This window comes from Macrobrachium nipponense, chromosome 31 (assembly GCF_015104395.2).
Source record: "Macrobrachium nipponense isolate FS-2020 chromosome 31, ASM1510439v2, whole genome shotgun sequence".
Lineage (NCBI taxonomy): Eukaryota > Metazoa > Arthropoda > Malacostraca > Decapoda > Palaemonidae > Macrobrachium > Macrobrachium nipponense.
In genome coordinates this window covers 49,539,113-49,564,718 of record NC_061093.1, presented here as the reverse complement: position 1 = coordinate 49,564,718, position 25,606 = coordinate 49,539,113, and the positions used below count along the sequence as shown (strand labels likewise).

The following is a 25,606-nucleotide window of genomic DNA, read 5'->3' as shown; positions in this document are numbered from 1 at the left end:
CGAGGGGTAGGCGCATATCCTGGTTATTCTACGGATTGCGACTTAGACGAAAAGTATTCTAATTGAACTGCAACCCGGGTTGCCTGCAACCTCCCAGGAGTATCCAGTTTCAATTTTATATACTTATGGTGTTGTCACAACAACACCATTTAAGCTTTTATATTTACCGAAATTCGTTTCGCTTAAATATAATTGCTCGAGCATATCTTTTTTATGCTCGGTGGTTCTAGCCGAAACGCATTCCTTCGTGGAAAGGATTACTTGGCAACTCAGGATGACGAGTCAGCGACAGCTACTGCGTATTGAATTGCCCGAGGCATTTCAGTATCAGCTGCCGCTTTGAGGTAGACGGTTGTTTTATGTCTTTCTCACCTGCTTTGATTGAATAACAACCGTCTCTCTGCCCAACAATCACAGACTTAATCTCTTGATTAACGGGGATTCTCGCATACATTAATGCCCATCTACTGCGGAGAAGCGCTATTATATTCGTCTGCGGTATTGCGAGAATTTGAGACAGAGATATCTAGTCGTCTCTCATCTTTCTGTTTACCGCACGGTAAACAGAATTCTGTAATAGTCTCTTGCTGCATCGTATCCCGATAATGCGAATGATGTTTTTTGCGGAATCTGAGTTTGTCCTCAAAATATCTTGTATTCGGAGGTGTACAAATTGTTCATTGTTCACCCCGGATTAGCAGATGTATTGAAAGACATCGCCTACTCCCACACCTGCCAGCTCTACTTCCAAACGTTCAGCCCCATGAGAAGCAGTTCTTCAAGCGGCTCTCCCCTGTGTTTCATTACTGAAGAACGCCCCGCTTTCATTGCACAACGGACAGCAATGAAATGGCGGTTAGCGTTTTCAGTCATTTGTAAGCACAGGTTTAGAATCTTGAGATTCCTTCTCTCGATTCAGCTGGAAGACGTAGGTTGCATTCATTGCCTACCTTCGTCTTCAACGTCACATAGTGTTGTTTCTCCTTAAGCTGAGATTCAACGTCTATGAGATTTTCTTGCCATCAGGGACCTCGGTCTTTTGAAGGCAATTGACTTTCGCCTTTTGAGCTTATGCATTAAGAGAATCATCGCCGCGTCCGTCCGGCATCGATGACTAACAAATATTTTATTTGTTTGGTCTCTCAGCATAACTCTTTAAAGGGCGAAGGTCACGTGAACTTACCCGGTCCATGCTTGGACAACTTGCCTCTACTGATTCCGACCAGTCAGTCGGCAGCTGTCAGAGCGTCCCGAGTCAGTTACGAACTATGCTGTGGACTTAGTTCGGTGTTCCAGAGCAATCATTACTTCGTCTTAATAGCTTGTCAGTATGAGTACTGTACATAACCAAAGTCGAGAAGAGGGATAGGTCATACGACTATTCCCTTCTTTTCGTCTTAGGTAACTGCATGACTTCTCTTGAGAAGTCAAGCACAAGGGATGGGGATTTGTGACGCTCGATTTCGTACCGATCTTCGTAGCGAAGACTCAGAACCCTTCGGTAACTGACGATTGGTTCGAGTCCTTCACAATACCCTCCCTAAGGACGTCACCGCCTCCGATACGAAGGCTATGTGCTTGTCCTGTGAAGGTGCGACGGAGCTGTCTGAAGAAACTCGACACCCAGGATGAGTGTGGACGCCTCTTCATCATTCTCTCGCGTTCCGCAAGAACTTCTCCGTGGCGCAGGTAATGAAGGCAGGCGCCTGGTCCAACCGGACCGCATGCACCTCCTTCTACCTTCAGGATATTGCCCACAGTTCCTTGGATCTTTTTCCTTGGGAACCGTGGTGGTTGCTCAACACGTTGTGTAGTTAACCCAGACCCTCGCAGGCTGAACAGCATCGAGTCCTGGTGTGACCGTAAGAATGGATGAGGAATGAGAGTGTGACTGGCTCCTCTCCCATCTTTTTCTTTTTTCTTCCCTCTACCTTTGGGTAGAGGGACAACGGTCGTTCACCCTGCTGGGTAAGGACGAGATGCAGGTGAGCTACTCAATATAGCACCATCCTATCCCTTTTCAGTAGGGATAGAGTAAATATCCACCACTTCCTCCAACAGGGGGAGGAAGTGGATGCCAAATTGAGACAAACCCATCATTTTATGATTGTCTCTTGCAAACAGGAACAAGTTCTTGCTTGCTGGTTACGAAGAGATACGCTTGCCTCTCTCTTAGTACTTGGCCCAGAGGTCTGACCATTGATCCTGCGTGCACACCCCGATCAATCGGACAGAGGTTTTGGATCCCACCCTTGCTTGTCTTACGACCAGGGAGGCACTCCAGGGTTGGAACGAACACCAGTCTGTTTCACCAAAAAGACTCAGATTCCTCCCACCAAGAAGTGAGTCTTCCTATTGTTAAAGGACCGAGGGTTTGTATTACGTATCGGAACAAATGACAATTTGTCGAAAATTGCATTTTTCCTAACTATACAAACCTGAGGTCCTTTACATATAGTCCCACCTCATGCCACCCCTCACTCTGCAACTTTTTGCATGGGCCTAAAGCAAAAGTGATTCTTCACCTCTCGGGCGCGCGCACGATCGGACAAGCAGTTAACTACCGTTCTCCCCTTGTTCGAAGCTTACGACCGTCCCAGCTGCCGCTAGTTACCTTCCTATTGTTAAAGGACCTCAGGTTTGTATAGTTAGGAAAAATGCAATTTTCGACAAATTGTCATTTTAGTGGGAGCAAGTAATGATTGATACTCGCGGTCGACTGGGGGTCTCATGCGGTATGCAAGCATTAGCAGCAATGTAGCAGGCCAGTGGCGAAGGGGTTAATGCTTCCAGGCCTAGACCTCTTCCAGACTCCCAGTCCCAGTGGAGGAGGAAAGTCAACAGCCGCAGGAAGGTTAGGGAGAACTCCCACCGATCAGGCGTCCCCTCGGTAGATCCTGATGTTCGTACCCAGGCTGCCCTTGTTCGCGCGAAGAAGGAGGTATTGCGCCAATGCTTCTCTTCTTCTTCCTCACCTTCGCCTAGAAGAGGATGGAGCGCCTCGGATTCTTCTCGACCGCTGAAGAGAGCCTGGAAGGCTCCTGGCGCCTTTCCTTCCAGCCCGGAAGTTTTTCCAGAAGAGCCGGAAGTAGAGATCAAGAAACCCAGGATGGAGCAGGAGTTCTCGCCTCATAGTAGGCTTCGAGCCTCTTCTCCAGTGGAGGATTTTGCAAGATCTCCAGCTCGAATTCTTGCTGGACTGCAAGCGCAGATTTCGGCGCTGGCGGGCTCCTTGGCAGGAGGAACGCGTCGGAAAGACGTCTCTCTCCCAGTCAAGAAGTCTAGGATTCCTTCGCCTGTGTTACCGTCTCAGTCAGAGTCGGTTCTCTCTCCTGTATCAGCGGATGGAAGGAGGCGTTCTTCCCTCGGCAGACGCTTGTCGTCTTCCAGGCGTCAATCGCCCAAGAAACTTTCTCCTGGTGATTACACCTCTCTCCAGTAGGAAATGGGATCTAGCGCCTAGTAGGCGTTCGTCTAAAAGACAGGCGTACAGCCTCGTCTTCTCGCTCATTTCCGAAGATCCTTCATTCCCCGGATAAGAGAGCCTACTCTTTGATGGATTCGTCAAGAGACAGGATCTCGCCTTTTGTTAGGCGCCTTGAGCCTAGTAGGCGCTACTCCCCAAGTAGACGCTCTCCGCTCCCAGCGCGGTGCGGAGGAATAGGGGCGATTTTCTCCTATGATAGCGCTTTCTCCTGATAGGCGCTTTTCTCCTGATAGGCGCGGCTCTCCTTTTAGCCGCTCTGTTCAGGACAGGCGTGTAGAGCCTGAAAGATATGTCTCTTCTGGGAGACTACCTTTTGAAGAGACACACAAGTCTGGATCGAAGTTTGTGGAGCATGGTAGACGCCGGTCCACCTAGTGAGGCGACCTTCTCCAGGGCTTCGCTCTCCTGTAAGTAGGCGCCAAGAGCCTAGTAGGCGTTCGCCTCATGTAGGCGCAGCTCGCCTGGCAGCCGCTCTCCTTTGAACAGGCGCATGGATCCTGTGAAGCGCCTTGAGCATAGTAGGCTCTCCTCTCCTAACAGGCGCTCCCCTTTGGAAGCCCGGAATTCTAGGAGTAGGATTAAGGATCAAAGAGCACGCACTCATCAGAGTAGGAAGGACTCATTCGAGAGGAGCTCTCCAGAAACTTTGGCTTCCCTGATAGGCGCCAGTCTGCTACTAGACACTCTCTAGACAGACGCACTTCTTTAGAGAAGGCTAACTGCCCTCGTAAAGAAGCGGAGGGTTCTTCAGTGGATGAAGTTGAACCTTCAGAAGAGGATTGGGTGAAGGACTCGTCTGTTTTCGTCCTATAAGATCCTTACAGATCTCCTTCTTCAAGAGTTTGGAGACTCCCCTTACTCCCGTCGCTCCTCCGTCCCCTCTCTCTTTATTCTCGACTTCGAAGAAGACGAAAGTTTCCTCTTGTGTGAGGATGAAGCCAACCATCTCAATGAAGAAGGCTTTGAGAGGTTGGTGATTGGCTGCTTTCTAAGGAAGAGAAAGGGAAGACTGTGTTTTCTTTCCCTCCTTCCAAGCTTACGGGCAGACTGGGGTTTTGGTACGAGTACTGGGAGAACCCCTAGGCCTGGGGTCTTCCTTCATCGGCGGATGCGGACTTCTCTTCCCTGGTAGATGCAGCACGACGCTCGCTCGGCTTTTTGTCTGCTAAGACTACCTGGGCTATGACGAGCTTGACCACCTGCTGAAGGGAATGTTTAGAGTCTTGGAAGTCTTCAACTTCCTTGACTGGTCTTTGGGGGTCTTGGCTAAGAAGACTCAGAACCCCGGATGCTATTTCGCCAGAAGATCTCACATGTGCTAAACGTGCATTGATAAAGCAGTTAGAGATGGAATCGAGCGAAATAGCCTCCCTGTTGGAGCAGGATCCTTAAGAAGAGATCAGTCTTCTGCTCTTTTTCTCGACTAAGTCTGTTTCTCATGCCCAAAAGAGCCTCTCTTCTGTATTCGCAGCTCTCGCCTCTGCTATTTCCGAAGAAGATAATACAGGACATCTCAGGATCTATCTCTGCAAAGGCGACTCAGGACATGCTCGCGCAGTCGGCACGGAAGCCTAGGACCTCCTTCCAGACGAAGACAAGAAGAAGGAGACGCCAGCTAGACAGGAGCCCTTTCGAGGGGGCCCTCCTTCTAGAGCCTCTACCTCGAGAGGTAATAGACCTTTCAAGAGAGGTAGATCCTTCTCACGCTCTGCCAGAGCTAAGAAGTAGGGAAGTAGTCCTCCAAACACCAGTAGGTGCCAGGCTTCTAAGATTCTCGGAAGCCTGGGCAAAGAGAGGAGCGGACAACTGGTCCCCTCTCGATTATCCGGAAAGGATATCTGATTCCCTTTACGGAAAGACCACCGTTGACAACGATCCGAGGGAGTTGGTGGCCAGGTACAGGGATCCCATCATGAGCCTTGCTTTAACACAAGCAGTGGAACAAATGTTCGAGAAAGAGGCTATAGAGCTAGTGAGCGACCCTTGCTCAGCGGGCTTTTACAACCGACTTTTTCTAGTTCCAAAAGCCTCAGGAGGATGGAGACGCCGGTCTGGATGTAAGCGCCCTGAATTTCTTTGTAGTAAAGAGGAAGTTCGCCATGGAGACGACATCCTCAGTGTTGGCGGCCCTTCGGCCAGGAGACTGGATGGTGTCCCTAGATCTTCAGGACGCTTACTTCCATGTGCCTATCCATCCTTCTTCAAGGAAATACCTCAGGTTCATGATGGGAGGAAGGATATTCCAGTTCAGGGCTTTGTGCTTCGGCCTTTCAACAGCCCCTCAGGTCTTCACAGGCCTAATGAAAAATGTAGCAAGATGGCTACATTTGGAGGGAGTCAGAGTGTCCCTTTGTTTACTTGGACGACTGGCTAATCAGAGCCAAGTCGCAGAAAAGATGTTGGAGGACCTACAGAAAGGCACTTTTCATGGCAAGTTCTCTGGGACTTTTGGTGAACTTTCAAAAGTCTCAGTTGATCCCCAGTCAAGATCGTATCTATCTGGGGATTCGGATGGTCTTCTCTGATTTTCGGGCTTTTCCGTCTCCAGAAAGGATAGCCCGAGGGTCAGAGAAAGTCAAAGCCTTCCTAGAGAAAGAAGTATGCACAGCGAGGGAGTGGATGAGTTTGTTGGGGACACTCTCCTCGTTGGAGCAATTCCTTTCTCTAGGAAGGTTGCACCTCAGACCTCTCCAGTTCTTTCTACATCAAAACTGGAGGTGTCGTTCGCAAAAACCTAGAGTTCTCCTTCAAGATCTCAAGGGAAATCAAGAAGGACCTCTCTTGGTGGGCCAACCCCTCTCAGGTTTTCAGAAGGGATGTCCCTTCACATTCCGAACCCCAACCAAGTGTTGTATGTTCCGACGCCTCGGGGCAACAGGTTGGGGAGCAACGCTTGGCTCAAGAGAAGTGTCAGGCACCTGGAAGAAGGAACAGGTGACCTGGCACATCAACAAGAAGGAGCTGATGGCGGTTTGGCTAGCTTTGAAAGCTTTCGAGCCCCACGTCCTAGCTTCCAGCAGTACAGATCAACTCGGACAACACCACGGCCCTGGCTTACATCAGAAGCAGGGGGGGACTCTCTCTCCCTGTACGAGACAGCAAAAGAACTTCTGCTTTGGGCAGAGCAAAGGAAGATTTGTCTCCTTACCAGGTTTCGTACAGGGAGAAAAGAACGCAGAGCAGACCTCCTAAGCGAGGAAAGATCAAGTCCTGCCTGCAGAGTGGACTCTTCACGAGGATGTTTTTGCCAGGACATGTGGAAGCTTTGGGGCAAGCCTCATATAGACCTCTTCGCCACAGCCAAGAATGCGAGGATAGCCAACTACTGCTCTCCGATATCGGACCCGAGGGCAGTGTCGATAGACGCGTTTCTTTTCTACTAGATTGGAAGGGTCTAGACATGTATGCTTTCCTCCATTCAAGATACTGGGAGAAACTCTAAAGAAATTTGCAGAATCGGAGGCAGCAAGGATGACGCTGGTAGCCCCGTTCTGGCCGCAACAGTATGGTTCACAGAAGGACTGGAATGGTTAGTAGATCTTCCGAGAACATTACCACAGAGGATCGATCCTGCTCACAAGACAACCCACTTCGAGAGGTTACCAACAAGATAATAACAAAAACCTCCCCCCGCTCTTAAGGATCTGACTGCTTCAGACTGTCAAAAGTTTGGTCAGAACGAGAGGCTTTTCGGCAAGAGTTGCAACGGCTATCGCAGCAGCAAGAAGGCCTTCTACCCACCCTTAGAGTGTACCAATCCGAAGTCGAAGTGGGACGTCTTTCGGCGATGGTGTAGGAACCATCACTTTCCTCTTCCAGTACCTCTGTGACCCAAAATAGCAGACTTCTTACTTTTCCTTATTGGGAAGAAAGTGGATTGGTTCGGTAATATCAACCATTAAAGGCTATCGTAGCATGCTATCTGCAGTGTTTTAGGCACCAGAAACTTAAAACATTTCAGAAGATAAGGACCTTCATGATCTAATAAGATCGTTTTGAAACATCCAAGAAGGTTTCTCCAGGGATTCCGAGTTGGAATCTGGATGTAGTGCTACGTTACCTTAGGTCCAATAGTTCGAACCGCCTCAGTCTGCCTCGTTTAGAGACCTCACGAAGAAGACAATTTTTCTCATGGCTTTGGCTTCCGCAAAGAGGGTTAGTGAACTCCATGCACTAGAAGGAAATGTGGGATTCAGAGGAGATGCAGCTATCTGTTCGTTCCTTCCTTCGTTCTTGGCTAAGAACGAGAACCCCTCAAATCCTTGGCCTAGGAGCTTTTGCAGTCCAAGGCTTGTCTGCATTAGTAGGCGAGGAAGCAGAGAGGTCGCTTTGCCCATACGAAGTTTAAAGTTCTATCTACAGAGAAAGAAAAACTTAAGGCAATGATGTCAACCTTTGGTGCTCGTAAGAGATCCAAGGAGGACTCTTTCGAAGAATGCGCTTCTTCTTTATCAGAAGCCTGGTGAAAGAAGCGCATGCGATAGTGATGAAAGTCAATTCAAAGTTCTTAAGGTCAAAGCTCATGAGGTAAGAGCTATTGCCACGCATTGACTTTTAACAAAAACATATCCCTGAGTAATATTATGAAGGCAACATTCTGGCGTTGCAACTCAGTCTTTGCAAACCACTATCTGAGAGACGTCAAAATTACTTATGAAAAGTGCTTTTCGGTTAGGCCCGTACGTATCGGCGGATTCGGTGCTGGGGCAGGGAGCTGAGACATATCCTTTGTAGTATATATTTTTTTCCCCTTGTTAGGTTTGTAAGTTTTTGGTTGTTTGAAAGAACATGCGGGTAGGCATGTTTTTCATTTCGTAGTCTAACAATGATTAGATTGGTTAGGTGATCGGTTTATGTTTGAGCTCCTTGCAATGATAGTGGTTAGGTTCTGTCATATAAGTGGGACGTGGCGAATCCCCGTTGACGATCCTGCTCGGATTTCTTATCAAGTAAGCGGATAACCAAATCCCTTTGATAGACCCAAAGAGTCTGTCAGCTGTAGGTCACGCCCTCGCTGAAGCTCTTAAGGCAACGCAGACTCATAGACAGTAACTACGAAGTCTTCTGCCTAAACAGGTAAGAACAAGGTTTGTATTTACATCCTACAACTAGTGTTGTTTTCCCCCTTTTTCCATATTTATATTGCTGTCCTCTTTCCCTCCACCAGGGTGGTCAATCAGCTAAGTATATATCTGACAGGAAAGTTCATGTCCACAAAAATGTTATTTTGTTAGTATACAATAAGGTTTTGTTATCATACTTTACCACCTGGCAGATATATACGATTGATGGACCCGCCCAGCCTCCCCTCAGGAGACAGGTGGAAGGGAAAATTCTGGCTGGAAAGGGAGATTGGTTCTTACAGCCGCCACCAGCTGGCGGGTAAGGTAGATCACCTGACCTACCTGTCGCGTGTGCCGCGAGTTTTGAATTCTGTCGTGACCGTCAGAGACGTATAGCTAAGTATATATATCTGCCAGGTAAGTATGTACAAAACCTTATTGTATACTAACAATAACATGTTTCTAATGTAAAAACATTTTTCCTACAGTTTTTCAAAATGGATGTCCAAAAGCTCAATGAGGAGAAGCTTCGAGAAGCTTGCTGCTATGGTGATAATGAAGCATTAGGTGCTTTAATTTCTAGAGGCACCAACATAAACTGCAAGCATGATATTAATGGCTGGTAAGTAATGAACATACAATGACTGGTTTGTATGAAAGTAGAATCATGTAGTATACATGGTCATTTGGGAAATTGGGGTGGCTGATAACAGACTTGTTTCAGATGCAGGCTAGAGTAAGTTTTCTTTGTCATGTTATCACAAATATATCCCCTTAAAATCCAATTTTATACATTCAACTTACCTGTCAGATATATACTTAGCTACCGTATATTTCGGCGTATAAGTCGACCGGAAGATAAGTCGACCCCCCAATTCTGAGTAAATTTTTATGATTTTAACTAATATCGGGTATATTAGTCGACCTATAAAATGTGAGGCCAACCGTACGCTCAAAATAAGCAGCAGGGTAAAACGTATCATATAAAATAACCTGAATGTTATTACGGTACATATGTTGCTCTACTTACCATAAGAAATACAGGTAATATACTCGGTATATTAACAAATCTGTGTAATATATAAAAGATGAATACGCGGCAAATATGATTAGAAAATGGAAACGAAACGAAAGATACGTTACTCGAGTGTAATGTAAACAAACAAAACGCCAAGTAACGCTGCATAACAGCCTACGTATATATGTATGTACAAACTGTCACTTAATGTTTTGATTGGGTTGTTAAAACGACGTGCCAGTATTTTATTATTATGTTGGAATATTCCTTGACTTTTGGTTCTTTTGTGGCATAAACAGGCTCATTTGAGGGAAAACGAACCTGCAGTTGATTCACCAGATTCAAACTGGGATCCTTATGATGAAACCGTGAATGATAATTTGTCTGATGAATTGTTTAATTCAAGTGACGATGACTCAAGTAATTTTGAAGGATTTTAAATACTTATTTACTATTAATTTCAATTTTTTTTTTTATTTTATTTAAAGTGATAAATAAAGATTTCATACCATAAATGTTTTTGAACAATACCCCGGTAAATACAAACTGTCAGAGTGAACGCATCCTTCTCAATTACTGTACTACAAATAGCTACGCAATGTTTACACTTGCTGTGCGATTGGGGTTTCTTCAAGTTACTTTGATTTGTTTAATTTTATTTAAGGTAATGGATGTTCTAATGTATTATTATTGTCGTATTACAGTGTGAAATGTTTTTAATACTGGTATTTACATACATAGTTACCTCAACAAGGCTGTCATTGTTATTAGCCAACTGTAAAGCCTGGATTCCTGTACCGATATGCCAAAATAATAAAGATTCACTTTTTGTTACCGTTAGATAAGTCGACCCCCTAATTTTGGCATGATTTTTTGGGGCTAAAGGGTCGACTTATACGCCGAAATATACGGTATTTGACTCCGTCATCCGACAGAAATTCGAATTTCGCCGCACACGCTACCGGTAGGTCAGGTGATCTACTTACCTGCCGCTGGGTGGCAGGACTAGGAACCATTCCCATGTTCTATCATATTTTTTCTGTCGGCCATACTGGCAACATCGTTGTGGGTATCTCCGGCTGGATTCATATTTTGCATCGCAATTGATCTTCGTTTGGACTTCTCAGTGACGTATTTGCATTGATTGTACTGGCATACGCGATTGTGGACCCTTTTTGGAATTTGATTTGGATTGTTCAACATGATGTCTGATTCTGGAAGTGTGGTGAGAATGTGTGTGAATGTGGGGTGTAAAGTTAGGATGCCGAAGGTATCGCTTGATCCTCATACTATTTGTAAGAAATGCAGAATGTATGAATGTTCTTTTGATAATACTTGTAATGAATGCAAGGATTTGAGTGCGGAAGAATGGAAATCTCTAACTTCTTATTTGAAGAAGTTGGAAAGAGACAGGGTGAGGAGGTCTTCTTCCAAACCTTTGCCTAGTTCTGTATCTAGCAGGGTTATCAGTAATATTATACCCTCTTCTCCTTTTACTGCCCCATCTAATGTAGTATCTGCTCCTTTATTAGATCCCACAGATTCGGCATCAGAGATTGCGAATCTTAAAGCCGCCCTTCGGAAAATGGAAACCAAAATGGCGGCTATTGAAGGTAAGCAGTGTGATTTAAGTGCTGTGGATAGTGATATAAGTGTCCCCAATGCTGTGGAGGGGGCGTCTGATTGTCTCCACAACGCTCCCAGGCCTAGACCTCTTTCAAGCTCCCAAGCCCAGAGGAGAAGGAATGTCAAAAGCCGTAAGGAGGTTGTGGAGGATCCCCAACAGTCAGACATCCCTTCGGCTTTTTCTGTTTCGCCACAGAATGCCAGAGAACGCTACAGGAAAAGCGTTCTTTGAGAGTGTTTCTCCTCTTCGGAGAATTCTTCTCCTTAAAGAGGTTGGAGATCGGCGGATCTTTCTCGCCCCCTGAAAAGATGTTGGGATGAACCCAGGATTACATCGAGTCCTGAGCGTTTTCAAGAGGAAGACCATTCGGTAATTAAGAGAGCAAAGAAGGTTCTTCCTTCCCCCACAGACTTGTGGGAACCGGTTAAAGACCGATCTTCTACTCCTAGGGTAGACAAGAATGAAGAAACAAACAGAATCCTTCGTACTATGCAGGATTCCATCACTTCTCTGGTGGGAGTTCTGTCAAGAGACCCTCCTAGAAGGAAAGATGCTTTCCTGCCGATAAAGGAGTCTAGGCTGTCGAGGGGTCAGACTCGCCATCAAGAATTGTCTTCTTCGGACTTGGAATCGGATTCGTCAGCCTTTCATAGACCGAGCAAAATCCGTTCTCCTGTCAGGCGCAAGGCGCCAGATAGGCGTGAATCTCCAGTTAGTCGTGAGACGCCAGCCAGGCGTGAAGCGCCAGCCAGGCGCGAGGCGCCAACCAAACGCGTAGAGCCTTCTAGGCGCGAGACGCCAGACAAGAGCGTCGAGATGTCTAAACGCGAAGCGCCAGCCAGACGCGAAGTGCCAGCCAGACGCGAAGCGCCAGCCAGACGCGAAGCGCTATCCAGGCGCGAAGAGTTTTCTAGACGCGAGTCGCCAGTCAGGCGCGTCGAGCATTCCAAGCGCGAGACGTCAGCCAGACGAGTGACGCCAGTTTGGATCGAGGCGCCAGCCAGGCTCGAGACACCAGCCAGAAGCGTGACGCCTCCTAGGAGCGAGGCGCCAGGCAAGCGCGAGGATGCTGCGGGGCGCGAGACGTTAGCAAGGCACGTGACGCCAGTTTTGCGCGAGGATCCTGACAGGCGCGTGATGCCATCCAGACGCGTGACGCCGCCAAGGATTGAAGCGCTAACTAGGCGCGAGCAGCCTACCAAGCGCGAGGCGCCGACTAGGCATGATCCAGTCAGGCGCGAAGCTTCTACTAGTTGTAGGGACGTTAATGTTCGTAGTCCTTCCCCTACTAGAAGCATTTCTCCTAGAGCTACTTCTCTTGATAGAGAATCGATCAGGAAAGAGAGATCCCCTTCTAACCTTGACATTGAAGAGGTTTCTGAAGAAGAAGTTTCGACCAACGAGGGACTTTCTAATTATAAAGTATTAGCCTCGTTACTTCTCAAGGAGTTTGGGGACTCTCTTAGTCCTGCTGCTCCTCCTTCACGGAGATCGCTGTTTTCGAGCACGAAAACCCCGAAATCCTCGGCTTTCTTAATTAAAGATGAAGCCTGCGATTTCAATGAGGAAAGCCCTCCAGTCTTTGGATTCTTGGCTTTTATCGAAGAAGGAGACGCTTAGAACTGTTTATTGCTCTCCTCCCTCCAAGCTGACAGGGAAGAGAGGTATATGGTATAAAACGGAAGAGGCTATGGGCTTGATACTCCCCTCTTCTGCAGATTCGTATTTCTCGAGCCTAGTAGAGTCAGTGAGAAGACAGTCTCTAAATTCTGCAAAGGCGTCCTGGAGTATGTCTGAATTAGATCAGCACCTTAAGGGAATATTCCATGTATTAGAAGTGTTTAACTTCTTGGATTGGCCCCTTGGGGTGCTGGCTAAAAAGACGAGTGAGCCAGATTTTCTTGATCCGGAAACCTTGCACAGTGTCCTATCTTGTATGGATAAGGCTATGCAAGATGGTTCTGGTGAGTTAGCTGCACTGTTCGGATCGGAAGTTTTAAAGAAAAGATCTCTTTACAGTTCCTTTCTGACGAAAGGAGTTTCTCCTTCTCAGAGGTCCGCCCTACTTTTCGCACCTCTGTCAGAACATCTGTTTCCTTCATCGTTAGTGAAGGATGTTTCAAGATCCCTGTCAGAAAAGGCTACGCAGGATCTTCTTGTGCAATCCACGAAGAAGATTAGACATGCAGTTCCTGCTCAGAAGAAGGTGGCTCGTACTCCAGTGGTGCCCTTTCGTGGAGCTCCCTCGACTCGATCAACTTCGAAGAGAAAGCCCTTCGACAAGCGAGGGAGGTCTTCCTTCCGCTCTTTTAAAAAGAGCAAGTAGCAGCCATGTCCTCCAAGCACAGGTAGGGGCCAGACTTCAAAACTTTGTGGAGGCCTGGTCTTTAAGAGAAGCAGATCCCTGGACTCTGTCTGTCCTACAGAAGGGTTACATCATTCCCTTCGTAGACAGACCTCCTTTAGCAACATCTCCGAAGAATTTGTCGACGAGTTACAAGGACCCTGGACTGAGAGAGACACTCCTGCAGACGGTGGTGTCGATGAGGGACAAGAATGCAATAAAACTAGTGCAGGATCCATTCTCCCTGGGGTTTTACAACCGCCTTTTCTTGGTTCCAAAGACTTCGGGGGGATGGAGGCCCATTCTGGATGTAAGCATCCTGAACCGGTACGTGGAGAAAAAGAAATTCTCCATGGAGACTTCAGCTTCAGTTCTGTCATCCCTACGTCAGGGAGATTGGATGGTCTCCCTGGACCTTCAGGATGCTTACTTTCATGTTCCGATTCACCCATCGTCAAGAAAATACCTCAGATTTGTTGTACAAGGACAAATCTTCCAGTTCAGGGCCTTGTGCTTCGGCCTATCAACCGCTCCTCAGGTATTTATGTATCTGATGAGGAACGTGGCCAAATGGCTTCATTTAGAAGGGATCAATATCTCAATGTATCTCGACAACTGGCTAATCTGGGCCAAGTCGGAGAAACTATGTTTGGAGGACCTACAGACTACTTTGAACCTGACAAGGACGTTAGGATTACTCGTGAACCTCGAGAAATCTCAGATGATCCCCAGCCAGAACTTAGTTTATTAGGGGATTCGGATGGATTCTCGGGGTTTTCGGGCTTTTCCATCCCAGGAAAGGATTGCTCGGGGATTACAGAAAGTCTCGAGCTTCCTAGAGAGAGAAGGGAGTTCGGTGAGGGAATGGTTAAGTCTTCTGGGAACCCTTTTCTCACTAGAACAGTTCATTTCTCTAGGAAGACTCCACCTACGCCCTCTTCAGTTCTTCTTAAGAAGAATTTGGAGTTGGAAGAACGGGCAACTTTCAGACACTTTCAGAATCCCTCTGGAAGTAAAGAATCATCTGAAGTGGTGGCTAATTCCCTTGGAAAAGAACGAGGGCTTGTCTCTAAAGGTTCGGAACCCAAACCTAATCTTGTTCTCAGACGCTTCAGAGAAGGGATGGGGAGCGACTCTAGGGACAAAAGAAGTATCAGGCCAATGGAGGAAGGATCAAAAAGACTGGCATATAAACTCCAAAGAACTTTATGCTGTTCTCCTAGCCCTAAAAGCCTTCGAGACAGAAGTTTTAGGTCAAGTGGTACAGGTCAATTCGGACAACACCACAGCGTTGGCCTATATCAAGAAACAAGTGGGGACTCACTCTTTTTCTCTGTTCCAGATAACAAAAGAGCTGTTATATTGGACAAAAGAAAAGAATGTGACTCTCCTCACAAGATTCGTGAAAGGAGAGAAAAACATCAGAGCAGACAGGCTAAGCAGGTTAAACCAAGTTCTCCCCACAGAGTGGACCCTTCACATTCAGGTGTGTCAAGCTCTGTGGTCCCTGTGGGGCAGTCCTCAAATAGACCTATTTGCCACCTTCCTATCCAGAAGGATAGAGAACTTTTGCTCCTTAGTGGGAAGATCCGAGAGCGTAGCGGTGGATGCCCATGGCCATGCTGCTGGACTGGACAGGCCTAGATGCCTACGCCTTTCCCCCTTCAAAATGTTAGGAGTGGTTTTAAGAAAGTTTGCGGCGTCAAAAGGGATGACGACTAAACACTCATCGCTCCCTTTTGGCTGTCTCAAGATTGGTTCACAGAGGTCACAGGAATCCCAAGGACTCGGTGGACACTTCCCAAGATCTCTCCACACAGGAGAGATCTTCTCAACCCCATTTCAAGAGGTACCATCAAAACCTCCCGTCTCTCCGCTCTGACTGCCTTTCGACTATCGAAAGACTTGTCAGAGCGAGAGGCTTTTCAAGCAAAGCTTCAAAAGCAATTGCTAGGGCCCGGAGATCTTCAACTATTCGGGTCTACCAATCAAAATGGGATGTTTTCAGAAGATGGTGTAAGAAGAATAAACTGTCCTCCTCCGATACCTCTGTGACCAACATTGCTGATTTCTTGATTTTCCTTAGGGAAGAATCTAAATTATCAGTTTCAACCATTAAAGGTTATCGGAGTATGCTCTCTGCTGTGTTTCGAAACAGTGGTTTGAAGATAGCAGAAGATAAAGATCTCCACGACCTTATTAGATCTTTTGAAACCTCTAAAACCATTTCTCCTCGTACTCCGAACTGGAACTTGGATGTGGTTTTTAAATTTCTATCATCAAATAGATTTGAACCTCCTCACAACGCGTCGTTTAGAGATCTAACGAGAAAATGTATTTTCTTGTTGTCTTTAGCGACTGCGAAAAGAATTAGTGAAATACACGCTCTAGATTCTCGGGTAGGATTTAAGAGTGATGCGGCAATTTGTTCTTTCCAGACTCTGTTTCTGGCCAAGAACGAGAACCCCTCAAAACCCTGGCCAAAGAGTTTTGAAGTTAAAGGCCTTTCAAATCTCGTAGGAGAGGAATTAGAAAGATCATTATGTCCGGTTAGAGCCCTGAAGTTTTATCTAAAGAAGAAGAACGAACTCAGGGGATGTAAACAAAGCCTGTGGTGCGCAGTTCGGGATCCTAGTAGACCCGTGTTTGTTAGGAGCATTATTACTGATGCTCATAGTAACTGCACTGAAGACTTTCAGGACTCTCCGAGTGAAGGCTCATGAGGTTAGAGCGGTAGCCACTTCATTAGCTTTTCAGAAGAATATGTCTTTAAAAGACATTGTGGATGCGACTTACTGGAGGTGTGATTCAGTTTTCGCATCGCACTACCTTAAGGACGTTAAAGTGACATATGAAAAGTGTTTCTCTCTGGGTCCTTTTGTATCAGCCGATACAGTGCTGGGGCTGGGAACACATAACGATCCTTAGAAAATTTTGTATTTGATATTTTAATTTTTAATGGTACATAGATCTACCTTGTGAGACGGATTGTTGTTTTTCTGCTGATTAGAATGCTTGGTGGAGCACGGGCGTCCTGGCTGCATATTCCCGGACTGCACTGAGGTTTCGGCCAGGCTCCTCCAGGCTCCTCCCCTAGAGCACTGTGGGCGGAGATATCTCTCTCTCCTAGCAGACGACGCATTTCGCTCCGTCATGCTGCCCTCTTCGTTCTCCTCCGTCATTAGCTTATTTTGTTGTGTTTTTATTATTTTTATGTTGTGTAAACATGAAATTGTGACATATATCCATATTTTACGATAGCAATATGCATAATTTACTATATAAATCAATATTATTCATAAGTACTGAAATTAAGGTCAATGCATCATGAAGTGAAGAGAATTTTTCTGAAGCATACTATCTGAAAAAGGAAGGTTGAGTCTGTACAATTTTGACATATGTAACGAAAATAATACTACAGAAGTGTATGCAAGGGTAAAAATTGAGAAAAATCATAAAAATTCCTTTTCATATATGACTAATAATTTCACCAACATCATTAAAATTGTCTGGAGCTGGCAGGGGTAAAATACCTTGTCAACCAACATCAGTTGCTAGACGCCCAGTTGGCATGCCAAGAGGAGCTGCCCCAATTGGGAGGGGCAGAAAAAGAAAGTCTGACTTGCTCTTAAAAGCAGCTAAACGAAAGAGAAACCTGGCACTCAATGTTTTGCTGAACCAGCAAAATGCCAAAAGCCATTAACCTTAGTGAAATGTTAAGCCTTTTGTCGCATCTTTGCTAAATGTATCTTCACAGCTCAAATTTCTGAACTGTTACCCATCTTGTAACTGCTCTTTGTACTTTCTTTAGTTCTATATTTATGCTTCTTTTTGAATGAGAACTCCATACCACTGCTGCATACTCCAGAGTTGTCTTTTGAAAGATGTGAAAGACATTCTTTTCACCATTTCTTCACCTACTACCATCCATGCCATGTGCGTAGGAAGTTGCTTATATAATTATCTACAGACAATTATAGTAATGTATTCTGTGGTGCTTCACATATTCCTAGGTATGGGATGACTGTGATATATATTAGATGGATACTGTTTATTATCACCTTTTTTTATCCAGTGTGAAAACTACCTTTATGTTTGCTAGAACTGCATATGCATTTTTCATATTTCTGTGATCTTCAGATTATAGTTTTTTATTTATTAAGACTTGTGTAAGTGTTACCTACTAGCATCCATGTGTGTAGGAAGATGCTTATATAATTATCTAAAGACATTTATTATAATAATGTTGAAAATGGGTTTATTTTTCTTACAATATATTTTTTGTTTAGTATTCTCGCACTTATTAACCCTCCCACTTGTCCTTTTACTCTAAGTCTGCAGCAAGTAAGACTATTGATCTCGCAGCTTCATATTATCATTAGTATTATTTAGCAATTGAGGCTGATGTAAGATATTTTCACAGTAGTATACACATTTATTTTTTAAACCCCCTTCATGTCCATGCTTGATGTACATAAAAGTTCATTTATGCACATTGTACTGCAGTGTAGATGATGGAAAGTGATGAGCAGGTTGTAACAACAGGAAAAGCATGCATGGACTAGAAAAAACAGCAGGCTACATGAAGCTCCAAGTTGTGCAAGGTTGCCACCCTTTAGAAGTGAATATATCTGAGGGAAAAAATGAAGGAACAAACTAAGTAATGAAATTAAGGTCAATGCATCATGAAGTGAAGAGAATTTTTCTGAAGCATACTATCTGAAAAAGGAAGGTTGAGCCTGTACAATTTTGACATATGCAACGAAAATAATACTACAGAAGTGTATGCAAGGGTAAAAATTGAGAAAAATCATAAAAATTCCTTTTCATATATGACTAATAATTTCACCAACATTCCTTTACCCAATTCATCAATGCCTCACATATTTATTTTCCACATTGGCACTGCCTTTAGTGCACTTGATAGGTATGATGTCTCAAAACATGGAATGATACAGAGAGGTCGTTTTTCAAAACAGTGACCATAAAAAAATAGGATTGCTTTCTCTTACATGAACCATTATCTTTCTTTAAGCAATTCTTTGGCAAGATATAGCCTACAATACATTGGGGCTTGTGGTTTTTGTCGTCATACTGCGCTGGAAAATGCCTTTCTTAACCTACATTCCATAGGATTTGAATGCCTACCCCTTCGAGTTTTGCTCCCTTTACAGCCTAACCCAGTGCCAATCATTTTCCCTTTTATCAAGCTTATTAGTGGGATTCTGAATATTGTAACATATGATTGAGTCTACAAATGCAGCATTAACTATTAGGTGCCAATTGGGTTGGTACCATCTTTTCCTCTTTCTTTTGTAAGGATATGTTGAGCAAAGTTCAAACGCATCATCTAACCAACCCCCCCTTATACATATATTCTACATTAACACAGGGCTGGTCAATTTTTCCCCCCTTCATTGACTGAATTTTCACCTTATATGTCCTCATAAAAGAAAAGACAAACAAAATTTCAAAGGTTAGGCTACACCAAGAGTTTAAAGATAAAAATCAAAAGGGCAAAGTCAGCTGACTGATAAAAACCAAACAATATAGAGTATTTTTGCCATTAGTAAATTCAACATTGTGGTTTATTACTAAATGTGATGTTTACTCTATTGAAAAACAAAATTTCTTTTACAAATTCCTTCTCGTATATAGTAGTAAAAGAAAACCAGAAGTTAGGCCACACGTCAGCTAACGAATGTAAACAAAACTTCTGGTTTAGGAAACGAAGTTCCTTTCCCATTAAATGTGCAGTCATTTGACTATTACTCATAATAACCAAGTAAATGTGTATAATAATATCTGGAAACACCATTAACTGTCACATTTTGAGCTTCAATTACGATGAAATGTGTACATATTCGTGTAATTGTCATAAGCATCGGTTCACATCATAAACACTTTCGCTAAAGAACTTTGGCTAGCAGCATATTACAATAAATTTATGAATAATATTGATTTATATAGTAAATTATGCATATTGCTATCGTAAAATATGGATATACTGTATGTCACAATTTCATGTTTACACAACATAAAAATAATAAAAACACAACAAAATAAGCTAATGACGGAGGAGAACGAAGAGGGCAGCATGACGGAACGAAATGCGTCGTCTGCTAGGAGAGAGAGATATCTCCGCCCACAATGCTCTAGGGGAGGAGCCTGGAGGAGCCTGGCCGAAACCTCAGTGCAGTCCGGGAATATGCGTCCTGGCTTGGGTCAGTAGGGAATCAAGAGACGTCTTACTGGCTAGATTGTACAAAAATTTTTTATTTTTATTTTTAATTTAATTTTATTTTTGTACTTTTAAGTGTACAAATGTTTGTGATTCGAGTTTGTGGTTGTTTGCAAGGAGTTAGGGGATAACTTCTTGCAATCTTAGAACTAACATGGTTAGGTTAAGGTGATCGGGATCGGTGTTGTGCTCCTTGTATAGGTTCTTGTCAAGTAAGTGGATAAGCACCCATTGACATAGTCCTTCCAGGATCTGCCGAGTAAGTGGATAAGACCCCTTTGGCAGACCCACAGGAACTCTTAGCCATAGATCAATATCTCGCTGAGGCTCTTGAGACTGACTAGACTCCTGGATTGTATTCATGAAGTCTTCAGTCTAAACAGGTAGGAACCAAGGTTTTATTTATTTATTACCTACAACGATTGTTTTGATTCCTGTTTGAATCTATATTTAGCTGTCTCTGTCCCACCTCCAATGGTGTGAATCAGCTAAGTATATATCTGACAGGTAAGTTGAATGTATAAAAATGATATTGTTATGATACAATAAAGTTTTATACATACTTACCTGGCAGATATATATGATTTATACCCACCCTACCTCCCCTCAGGAGACAGGCGGTATAGAAAAAATATGATAGAACATGGGAATGGTTCCTAGTCCTGCCACCCAGTGGCAGGTAAGTAGATCACCTGACCTACCGGTAGCGTGTGCGCGAAATTCGAATTTCTGTCAGACGACGGAGTCAAATAGCTAAGTATATATCTGCCAGGTAAGTATGTATAAAACTTTATTGTATCATAACAATATCATTTTAGATCAAACAGTCTGGAGATTTATATAAAAAAAAAATTATATGGTATTAATGAACTAGTTTATTTTGTATATGAGACTTACCCAATAATTATATAGCTATTAGTTTCCACTTACAATAGCCTAATTCAAATTTCACATGTAGCACTTTGATTGCTCAGTGTAGGTATACAGTGCGGTCCCCCAATGGCAGTACACACTAGGAACCACTCAGCTAATCACTCATTCTGTTTTCTGCCGTACTCAACTAAGCATCAAGTGCTTACAGCCGCTTGTTCTTATTTTCCAGTTATATCACCAGATTTCGGGAGTGTTACACAACCACTGGAATGCATTCATAGCCTTCGAGCAAGATGAGTCTTGTCTTTTGTTTATTCAGATTATCATCAAGTCTTCGGGAATAGTTCTTGAATGTAACGCCATTCAATTAAGCCGAATACCTTTGCTTATGTGTTTTACTTACCAGGCTATGCTATGGGCAAGTTGTCGGTTAATAATTGCCTTAAGTAATCTTGATTTTACATCATTACTTTAAGCCAAACTTTTGTTTTTAGGCTTTGTCTACCAGCTATAGACTATTAGCAAGACACCAGTAAATAATTACCTTAAGGTAATTCTCAAATTCTATTTCTTTATCCCAAAATTTTGCATTTTATTATTTACCTACTGGGATTAGGCTACATGCATGTCGCCGGTTAATAATTACCTTTAAAGTGATTCTTGAATGTTGCATCATTCCATTAGGTTATACCTTGCTTTTGAGATTTTGTTTACCAACCAAAGGCTATTATAGTCATAAGCTGCCAGTAAATTTAATTACCTTGAAGTAATTTCTGAATGTTAAGACATTCTTTCAGGCCAAATGTTTGCAATTAGGCCAACACATTTTGTTTTGTTTACCATGCCTACAATACTCATCACTTTCCGTTGCAGAGACTGAAAGTGTGGAGGTTGGAAAGTAGTAAGGAGAGAATGGTGTTAATGTTTGGCTGTTGTAGGCCTTGGGTGGATATGTTCTAGTCGGTCGAGTATTAACTTCAGGTTTTACTTCGGCAGTACTTGTGAATGTTACAGAGAAGGTTTACATGGCTTCAGGGTACAGAGGTATTTTCCTGGTATCTCACAATTGTGATTGTTCCACATTTTAGCTCACAGCCTCCAGCTTACTTGGCAGACTGGAGCACAGGCTACTTGAGTCAGTTAGTATATATCCAATCAAATTTTATTATAAAAATGTCCTTTTTAACCAATGCTAGCTTCCTTTCCCCTTTTCAAAGCTCTTACCTCACTGAATTTTTGGAAGTACTAGATTGTCAATTTGGGATTCAGCTATGTAATTACGTAGTACTTGATAAGTTACTTTTATAGAAATAAAATTTTTTTAATAAAATAAAGTTTTATATATATTTACCAAGCAATTACAACAGAATCAGAGCCCTCCCCCTTTCAAGGACATTAGGCACAACAAATTTGAGCTCTTCAGCTGTGTCATACCTATTCCTCCCTGACAGTGGGCGAGGCTTGTTACCTACTCTTAAACTTTAGTATGCTACTTTGAATTTCAAATTTTAAGTGGCCACATTTGTTAGAAACATAAGCTCTGCAATTACTTGGTAAGTATAAATGAAACTATCCTATTACTAAAATTTTATATTTGTAGATGTAAACCATTATACTTTGCAAATTATTTCACAAAAGAATGTCTTGTTCTGGTAGATGCAGGCAGAAATTGGGCTGCTTCATTTGATACTTATTCACATTAATAATTCCATTCAGATTCATTCTACAATTAAGACCACAGAGACAGTGAAAATACCCCCAAAATAGCAATGTAGTATTAATTCTTCGAAATTTGCTTTTATTTTAATTTTTCTAAAGTATTGTTATATCTTAGCATCAGTGTGATTAGTACAAGTTGCTATTCCAAGCCATAAGAACTTCTTGAAACCCTGATCTGTTTTGGAATACCCTTTCATCCTATCTTTTTTTTTTACTGTAGTATTTCCTACTCTGTACAGTGTCTCATTATGAGCATGTACTGTATTTTTGATAGATGTGATAACATTGTAATAAATTTTTCCTACCAGTGAGGGCATGTGAGTTAATTGTTTTTTGAAAAATTGTCTTTGGTCTCTTTTAAAAACCTTTATGATTCTGCAATTTTGTAAATTTTAATAAGTGTGTATTTGTGAGGACTGCTTATTTTTATGCTGGTTTTTAGGTATGGTAATTTAGTTTGATCCATTTGATGGTAGAAAAAGTAGATGGAAGTCATACTGTATTACTGTGTTTTTTTATGCTTTTATTAATACTCCTACTACTACTACTGTGGTTGTAGTCTTACTTCTACTTGTAATATATGTTTAATCAATTTTAGGACAGGGCTTCATTGGGCTTGTAAGAGAGGAAACGTTAACACTGTCCGTTGGCTCATGGCAAATGGAGCAGACCCAAAAATAGAGAATAATCAGTCTCAAACACCAGCCCATCTTACAACAAATTCTCAGATTTTACAGTTACTCGGTATGTAGTTAGATATGTCTCTTAGAATCATTAGTGAAAGATTTCTCTTTTCTTGCAACACTTGTATTTTAGCTGATCTGCTGCTTATAAAAATCTGCCTCCCAGGATTTTGTGTTGTTGATTTGCATTTAGTGGAATTGAGTAAACCTTCATCTTAAATTGGTTTTCTAATGTGGTACAGCCTAAATGCTGTTTAGTTCAACATCTTGCTGTAACTCTACAAAATTTGTCCATCTGCCAGGCAATTGCTACTACCTTTGGTAGCCTGATCACTTTTAAGCAACATTCCCCATTAACTTACTTTGCTGTTCTTGGCATATTGTTTAGTGGAAGCTTGCTTGTGATAGTGGCATCCTGTGCATGGTCCCACATTTGCATGAGCAATGTCTAATTTTGAAAAGAAAGCTATGGAAAATAGGGATAACGGCATGAATATGCTGAATCCAATATCTTTAGGCTCCACAGAAACTTCACCCTTGTGTTACCATAAAACTTTCAGCATACCAAAAGCCTGAATCTTGTATAATAAGCCTTTCAGATAATGTTAACATATTATTTCCTGAAAATAGATAGATATATACAGGCAGTCCACGGGTTACGACGGGGGTTCCGTTATTGAGACGCGTTGTAGCCCGAAAATAGTCGTGAGCCGGAACATCGACAAAAATCCTAAGAAATGCTTACTTTTAATGCTTTGGGTGTATTCAAACCTATGTAAACTGCATTCTTATTGCATTTTTCATAAAAAAAAACCTTCAAATATTGATTATTTTGCATTTTTGGTGTCATATTTCTTCTGCCAGATGAGCGTTGTAGTGTTGTAACCCTGGAAATAATTTCTGATGAATATAATTAACCTTGGAAAGTCGTAAGCCGAGCCTGTCGTAACCCGGGGACTGCCTTTACTGGTAAATACTGTACAGAATAATAAGTACTGTCAGTAGAAGTAACATAAAACTTAAATTTTAAAGCAGTATATTGTAAGGAAAATATCTTATATCTAAAATAATCAATGTAGTACCTCATGTCTGTTAAAGGACATGCTATTATCCACGTTCCCATACCAATAATGTCTTTCACATAGTGGTGAATGATCATCATGAATCATGTCTGACACACCCATACACTTCATGCTTTACAACCAACTACCTATGTAGCACAAATTATTGTTAACTGACTCTTAGAAGAAATAATATAGCACCATAAGCACATATCCAGAATGTTTGAGAATGGCAATAAAGCTTATTAAATTATGGATAACAAAATATCCAAAAAATGCATGATATTTTCACTGCATGTGCAACATTTGGGTGATGCTGCCAGAACTTTGTGGTGTCCCCAAACATAATTCATAGGTCTTTAGTGCTTTTGACAAACTGGCATTTCATTACAAACATTGACTCATTTAAATATAAATACTATATTTGTTCAATAATACCTTGAGATACGAGTATAATTCGTTCCTGAACTGAGCTCGTAAGTCAATTTGCTCGTATCACAATTAAATTTTTCCCATATAAAATAACTGACAAAAAATTTAATCCGTTCCGGCCCTCTAAAAACACCCAAATCAATGATTATTACAATGGAAAAAACATGTTCTTAATTGCTATACTGTATAGACATACTGTATACACACAAAAAGGATATAATCAATGATTACTATGATAAGAAATAAAATGTGGTTTTATTATGAGTTTTACCTTCGAGACAGATGATAGCGTCTAACAGCTGTGTGTGCGGAGGAGGAGGGAGGGAAAGAGAGTTGGACGGTACCGTATTTAATACTGTTCCCTACACATAGCGTAACACTTAAGCTTAAAATTAACTTACTGAACTTAGCTTAATTTTTTTTAACTTTTTATTCTTTTTATTTTTTTTACTTTTTTCAATTTGTGTTTATTTACTGTTTTTCACTTGCCTTACCTCTTTTTGCCTCACTTTCACTTTCACTTGCCACAGGCCATTTTAACAAAAACCAAAAACCTATCTAAGGAGCTTTGTTTTTGCCTCCCTTTCAAAATGTTGCAGATATGAGTCAGGCAAGTGTCATTAAAAAGAGCTGAAGCACAACAAGTAGACAATTTATCAGGGTGTTTCTTTTCAGTGAATCAGGAACATCCTGCCACTTAGCCAACACTTCCTTAATCCCCCTTGAAGAAATAGATTTCTCCGCTTCAACCTCCTCGCTACTGATCCCTTGCAACACCTCCGAATGTTGCATCGTATGTAGGTCGATCAACTCCTCAGTCGTGAGTTCTTCTTGATGCTCCTAGACAAGGTCGTTGACATCTGCCTCATCTAGCTCCAGCCCCATGAACTTTCCTAGAGTCACAATCTCTTCAAACAGAGCAGGCTCAGGCTCAGGCTCCAGATCGAACCCTTCGAAATCCCTTTCAGCTACAGAATCAGGCCACAATTTCTTCCATGTTGAATTTAAGGTTCCTCGCATTACACCCTGCCATACATCATCAATAATTTTCAAACAAT

The 25,606-nt window shown here is 42.8% G+C and overlaps 1 protein-coding gene across 3 annotated transcripts in view; it reads left to right on the top strand.

The window, feature by feature from the left end:
- The window catches only part of LOC135206955 (ankyrin repeat domain-containing protein 40-like), a 51,336-nt gene that overhangs the window by 10,407 nt on the left and 15,323 nt on the right, over nt 1-25,606 (top strand). For all 3 annotated transcript variants that reach the window (XM_064238507.1, XM_064238504.1, XM_064238505.1), the window contains exons 2-3: nt 9,039-9,172; nt 22,971-23,116. In XM_064238507.1, coding sequence (XP_064094577.1) covers nt 9,048-9,172; nt 22,971-23,116 — 271 coding nt within the window. In that variant the 5' untranslated portion in view covers nt 9,039-9,047. The remainder of the gene's footprint in view (nt 1-9,038; nt 9,173-22,970; nt 23,117-25,606) is intronic.